Source organism: Arachis hypogaea, chromosome 16 (assembly GCF_003086295.3).
Source record: "Arachis hypogaea cultivar Tifrunner chromosome 16, arahy.Tifrunner.gnm2.J5K5, whole genome shotgun sequence".
NCBI lineage: Eukaryota > Viridiplantae > Streptophyta > Magnoliopsida > Fabales > Fabaceae > Arachis > Arachis hypogaea.
This window is the reverse complement of record NC_092051.1, coordinates 97,548,644-97,555,730: the sequence shown is the minus strand read 5'-3', so window position 1 is coordinate 97,555,730 and position 7,087 is coordinate 97,548,644. Positions and strand designations below refer to the sequence as shown.

The 7,087-nt window shown below is 33.6% G+C and overlaps 1 protein-coding gene across 1 annotated transcript; it reads left to right on the top strand.

Moving 5' to 3' along the window:
• The first annotated feature begins 890 nt into the window (after window positions 1–890).
• On the top strand, window positions 891–3,650 carry LOC112757260 (uncharacterized). Its single transcript, XM_025805858.1, has 2 exons — window positions 891–947; window positions 2,379–3,650. The coding sequence occupies exons 1-2, from the start codon at window positions 891–893 to the stop codon at window positions 3,648–3,650; spliced, it is 1,329 nt and encodes a 442-aa protein (XP_025661643.1).
• Window positions 3,651–7,087: the final 3,437 nt, after the last annotated feature.

Below are 7,087 nucleotides of genomic sequence, written 5' to 3'. Positions count from 1 at the left end.
GTTCGAACCCTTCTCCAATTTAATTCGTTTGGTTGTTGATCGATTAATGTTTGCATCACATTTTCTCCCTATGTCTTTTTAGTGTTGGTACCAAGAAGGTTGATTAATCTTGTTCCAATTTGCATTCCCCAACTTACATGATGAGAATTTGTTTCTAATTTAGCATTTGTATTTTCTAATATGTGTCATTTTTAGTTCGGATTGAACCACATTATAATTTTCTCACCGAACAAGCTGTTTTTCCATTTCTTAGTATCAAGTGATTAGGACAATCTTGACTGTCCTGTTTCATTTAGATGTCCTTTTTAAATTTTATTTGTAAGGACAGATTCCCTAAATATATTAGATGATGACCACAACCGCAGAGGCATCATGTCATGAAAGAATAGTATATTATATTGTGAAGCTTTACCCTTTACGACCGAAGATAATGATGATTCTGTGATATATAGGGCCCTTCCTAACAGCTTAAAAGTTAATGCTTTTGTTGTATGCATGCATGAATGATATTCTCTATTTAAGCAAGAAGCTAAAGAATGTAATTGAGTGATCATAAACTTTATTTTGTAACACAAGAAAAATTTCTATATATATCTTGTGCATAGGTCTCATGTTTCAAGTGAGATACAGTGGAGTTCTCCCACAATTTTGAAGATATATATATATATATATATATATTGAAAAATTGAGAATCATTATGATATTGAAAGAGTTTGTGTATAGGAAGAAAATGCAAGATAGAGGAGAAAATGGAGAAGGATGCAGAGGAATGAAGGGTCACAGAAGAGAAATCTGTATTATGTTATGACTGGTTATACAAGCTATTGAATGTCAAAACAATTAATCATTACTCAGCATTTCATACAATTCCTTTTACATACATCAGTAACATGGTTGGAGGGAAGACTTTAGACCACACTAACTATCTTGTAACTGATTTGTATGGGGTAATTACTTTGTTAGCCTTATCAGATATGATTCACATTTCTAATTCAAACCCTACATATTAGATGACGTGCTACCTATTTTTCCCCATTCGTTTGAATTGTTCTTCATTCATTGTAGATTAACTAAACATATTTAGATTAAACAAATCTTAACTTGTGCATATTTAAATTCCTTATGTTACTTTGTTCACATTTAATTATGTCATTTTTTGGATTATCTGAATTTTCACACAAATAAGTTCAAGTTGAGTTAATCATTAGTCCCAAATGTATGTTACCATCTTCTTTTTCTCTTTTTCTTTTCTTCTAATTTACTTTTTAAATGCTTGTGAGATAATTTATGGGTTCTGTCTTCTTCGATGGCATAGGATAAAATTAAAACCGTTGAAGTAGGTTCTCTGACGAGTAGATATCTCGGAAATTTGAAATAAATTATTTGGGGTGCGTCCTTGTACCTTCAACTGTGGCAGGTACTTCATTTGTTAAGAAGCAATGAGTCTTGCACAAAATTTTTTCGAGAATTTACCAAGTATTTTTTTAATCTAAGACCTATAAATTAATGGTAGACCACTTGTTATTGTAATTTTACTCATTGTAATTAGAGGGGAAGAACCTGGTATGTCGTTTCCAAATAGAAGTACATGATTCTTGTGTGAGCCCCTGAATCCTTTTATACAGTACTAGGAAATAGGAATTCAATGTTCAATATAGAGGTGTAGATATAACTTTTGCGCATGCCACATGGATAATGCAGTAAATTGTTGGATAATGCAGTAAATAATTTCATAGCCGGTACTAGTTTCCAGAATATTCGTTGATATTCACTCTAGCAAATAGCAAGCAGCACATCTATATAATCATCTAGATAGTAATACAGGTGAATTACACTCTCATGTATATATACAATAACATTACTTTTGTTATGGAATATGTATATAATAGTTAGTTTTTCATATTAGAGTTGCACCTTACTTAATATTATTTAATTGAAAAGTACACATCTAGTAAGAAACCAAACTTATATATACTTATAAGCTTGATGTGCATGTTAAAACTAGTGTACTTAAGCCCTTTATCTATTAGTCATTTTTTATTTATTTAACTGTAAAATTATTAAAATCCTTTTTTTTAGTTTTGATTGTTTAGTTCTTTGATGCTTTTGTCTTAAGTATGATCTTAACTCTAACTATTACGCCTCTCTTCTTTTTCTTTTTTTTGTAAGATTTTATTTTCTATTCCAATTTTTTGGCTTTGGGACAGTATTTCTTTATTCTAGTAATTTTTTTCTAAAGTGCAGAATTTTTCAATGATTAAGCAACTTTCAATAAATTATCTTGTGTAATGCGTATTGTTCTGAAGGATAGTATCTGTATTTTGTGATTTTCACTGTAAAAGTTATTGTTCGCATCTATTTTATGACTGTTATATTAGTTATTATCTATTACTCTCACTTTTTTATTTGAATTTTTGGTGACCTATTATATCATTGAAGTAGACATTGATAATAGTTGGATTTCAAAGCCACGAATTGGTCCAGAGTATAGGGACGGTTTGAACAGATTCTTAGATTTTGTATTTGCCAATGTATCATCCGATGGGATGATACATTGTCCATGTTCGAAATGCGGGTTCTACCTTCTCCAAACTAGAGAGGATGCGTATGATCATTTGATAATAAAACCTTTCCCCTCTAGTTATACATTTTGGGTACATCACAGTGAGAGACACGTGGCAGAGAGATCTAATGAAGGACAAGAAGTAGAACCCGATAGAAACCTCAAAGACCCAATGCTTGACATGGTTCAGGAGGCGTTCAACTTCACAGGACTTCATGGCGACGAAGAAAATTCAGTGAATGAACACGCTGGCGGGGATCGGGAGGAGTTGCCATACTTATCAAATGAAAGTAGTCGCGAGGTCCACAACTTACATGACCTGCTCGAAGATGGAGTGCAGGAGCTATACCTGGGATGTTCAAGATTCTCCAAGCTGTCTTTTTTGATGAGGCTCTATCATATAAAGTCCCTGTGTGGAGTGAGAGACAAGGCCTTTGGAATGATACTGGAGTTGCTGGCGGATGCCTTTGAGCATGCAAGGATTCCTTCCACTATGCATGATGCCAAGAGGATCATAAGAAAACTCGGTATCACATACAAAAAGATAGATACATCTCCAAATGACTGCATACTATACCAGGGCAGCGACGAAGAGTTGTCTAAATGCAAGCGATGTGGGACTTCAAGATGGAAGCAAAAGTCTAATAAGAACTCCAGAGTGAGGATCAACAGGGTTGTTAAGAAGAATAGAAAACCGCTAGCGGCGAAGACTCTTCGCTACTTCCCCCTTATTCCACGATTACAGCGGCTCTACATGTCTAGTAAGACTGCCGCTGACATGTTGTGGCATAAGAGTGGGCATAGCTCTGACGGTATTTACCGGCATCCACAGGACGGCGACACATGGAAGGCATTTGATAGAACTTATTCCGACTTCTCCAGTGATCCGCGCAGTGTTCACGTAGCCTTGGCTAGCGATGGCTTTAACCCTTATGGAAACATGAGCTCGAAGTACTCAATTTGGCCAATAGTTCTTATTCCGTACAACCTGCCCCATTGGATTTTCATGAAATCCACCTCTTTTATCCTTTCCATGATTATTCCTGGGCCTAAAATGCCTGGAAATGATATAGATGTCTACTTATAGCCCTTGATCGATGAGTTGAAGGTGTTGTGGGTTGGTGTTGAAACGTACGATGCTTACACGAAAAAAACTTTCAGGATGTATGTTGCGTTAATGTGAACAATCAGTGATTTTCCTGGTTTAGGCAACTTGTCCGGGTGGAACACGTACAGTGGGAGAGCTTGTCCTGCATGCAATTTGGATGCTGAGACTAACCGGCTCACACACAGTCAGAAATAGTGTTTCATGGGCCATCGTCACTTTCTGAATCCTCTCCACAGATATAGAAAGAACCGGGATAGATTTGATGGAAAGATAGAGGATAGAGGTCCACCTGTCAAACTCTTTGGTGTAGACATTGTGAGACAACTACAGGACGTGCATGTCCACCTTGGCAAGGTGCAATCGGTTACTGGAAAAAGGACACGCGGATAGCAAACCGCCGTACATGACGAGTCCCCTTGGAAGAAGAGGAGTATATTCTTTGAGCTACCATAATGGAAAAACAATGGATTGCGTCATAATCTTGATGTGATGCACATAGAGAAGAATGTGTGCGACAACATAGTTTTCACCATAATGAACGAGAAAGGTAAATCTAAAGACCACCTTAAGGCAAGAAAATAACTCCAATTGATGGGAATCAAGCATGATCTGTGGCCACGGGAAGATGGAAAGTACGCATCCGCCATCTTTACTATGACCAATCCACAGAAGGATGTCTTTTTAAGGACTATCAAGAATGTGGTCTTTCCAGATGGGTACTCTAGCAATATTTTCCGCTGTGTTGACCTACGACAGCGCAAGATGTCGGGCTTAAAAAGCCACGACTGTCACATTTTGATGGAGCATCTCCTGCCAATTGCGTTAACGAATGCTTTGCCTGCCCCAGTGTCCTCTGTCTTGGCGGATTTATCATCCTTTTTTCGCAGAATATGCAGTAAATCCATTGACCCTCAATAACTTCCTCTCCTTTAGGATCATGTGGTCCATACTCTGTGCCGCATAGAGATAATTTTGTCCCCTATAGTCAAGAAATAGACTTCACTTCTTCTGTAATAAGTAAATTTTTAAATAATTTAATTTATAAAAGAGGTCTCATCTTTTAATTTATCCTAAAAATTAAAAATTAAAATTAATATTTATAGTTTTGATTAATAGAATTAAAATAAGTTATAAAAATAAACCTTGAATAGAAAAAATTACTGTTTTTAAACTATTTTATAAATGGAGCCATTTTTATAATCTTACGATTGAGAGTGAGCAATTTTATTAAATTTCTTTGAATACATAACTGAGTATGTACTTTTAGATTATAAAAATTTGGGTAACATAGGAAAAAAAGAATTGGAGATATTTGAGATATTATTATATATTGTTATAGATACATAATTAAAATTCAAGTACCATAATAAGTAAATTCAAGGACTATAATAAAAGTTAGTGTTTTTTTTCTTTTGGAAGTACTCATAATTAGTTTTTGTTTTATCTAAAATAAAATGATTCAATTTTAAATTCTATCCTGAGGTAAAGCCAATTTTTTTATTAAAAAAATAAAAAAAATTCATTTAACTATTTTTTTATTATTATTCTTATTACAAACTTATTATTATTATTATTATTATTATTATTATTATTATTATTATTATTATTATTATTCACATTATTTTAACCCCCAATTAAATTTATGATCTTTTGAATAATTCTATTAATATTGTTATTAATAAAATATATCATGATTTTTTATTAGGCTGACACATATAAACATGATAAATTGTTTATTATTATTCTTTGTGACTTTTTTACACTGCTGAGTGAAGCCCGTTATTGTTACCACCGTCAGGAGAGAAAAGAACTCAGCCTTTTAATGTTCAAAATACATAAACCCCGCCACTAACTTAATCCTAATTTCTTTCACCACTAAAGCCTCCCACGAGACGCACTTCCGCTCGTTGCTGTTGGACCGATTCTCTTCCTCCAAGCAATCTTCAGATTTCATCAAGTTGGAGTAGCCGTCGATGTCGCAGAGCCAGAATCCATCAGCGTCTTCCTGCCGTGTCCACCCATCAAGCAGTTGTGTCATAAGAAGTAACAGCGTCGATAACCTTCCTCCCGCTGTAGGTAAGCACTAATAGTTGATCTTGTGTGGTTGCTAATTTGCCCATTGAGAATCGCATGTTTATTAACCCTTATTTATAGAATTAGTTTTGTGTCTCCATGATCAAGTTCCTCCCTTTGATGCTGTGATTTTATTTTGAAAACAATAATTAAAAAAATCTACTTTAAGAAAGCATTGTTTCCATACTGCACTTGTTTAACATATCTGGTATTCCAATAATTTGTTCTTAACTTTGCTTTGCCGTATTTAGTGGTGTTTTTTGTTCCTCGCAATTTACTAGCTATTTGATTATCATTTTCAAGAAGGTTATCTTATTATAATATCCACAATTGTTGTGCTGATGAAAATTGTATTTACTGTAATTTAGCAGTATATTTATGTAATAATTTCTACTGGGAATTGTTGTTTCTCGTTGTCCTGTTTTCCCCTAACTCTTTAGTCAGTTCATAGCTTTAACTGTGATGGCTGTAACTGTGCTGGGAAATTTGTCTATGGCTTTCTATTTTTCAGAATTTTGAATTTACAAATCTTTATCATCTTTATTTTAGTTGGTTTTGTGATATCTTTAACTATGAAAAGGGCAAAAAAAAGTAAACACCATTCTCTTTTTTCTCAAAATATTTACAAAGTCAATCCATGTCTAAATTTCCACTTTAATGTAGGTAGAAAAAAAATAATTATAAACTGATATGATATGTGAATATAGGTCAAGGAGAGGAGTTTATTTATACATTTGTATCTCAGGTTATGAAATAACGCACGAGGATAAGAAATTAATAGTGAGTATTTTAAATAATTGAAAGAATAAGCACGATATGTTTTTAGTTTATTTCAGATTAAGATTTCTTGGTGAATTGTAGAATTCAATGTTCATGACTTATACAGAGTACTTAAAATTATTTATTTCCATAGCTAGTAATTGACTTGTTGACTAAGTATATACATAATTATATGAGGGGTTAGAGACTTAACATATATTGATCATTCTCAAATGTAAACAGGGTATGTTCTTAATTTGAGAAATGTATTACTCCTACTATGTATAGAGTTGTTTACGAGAAAGGGATCAAGTAAGGGGGGAGTATATTGATCATAATCATTATTGTTTGCTTGATTTAGATTTCAAAGGATAATTAAATTCTATTGATTTAGGTTTCAAAAGATAATTAATACTCTGGCAAAACATGAAAGTTTGGATTAATTAACTTGGATATATATATATATTTTTTATATCATGTCTTGGGTTTTGATTTGATTTCGGGTAATGCCTGTATAGTGCTTATACAACCAAGTTGTAACTCATGCCTTTGCATGTACATTCGAATGTGTAAGGAATATATAG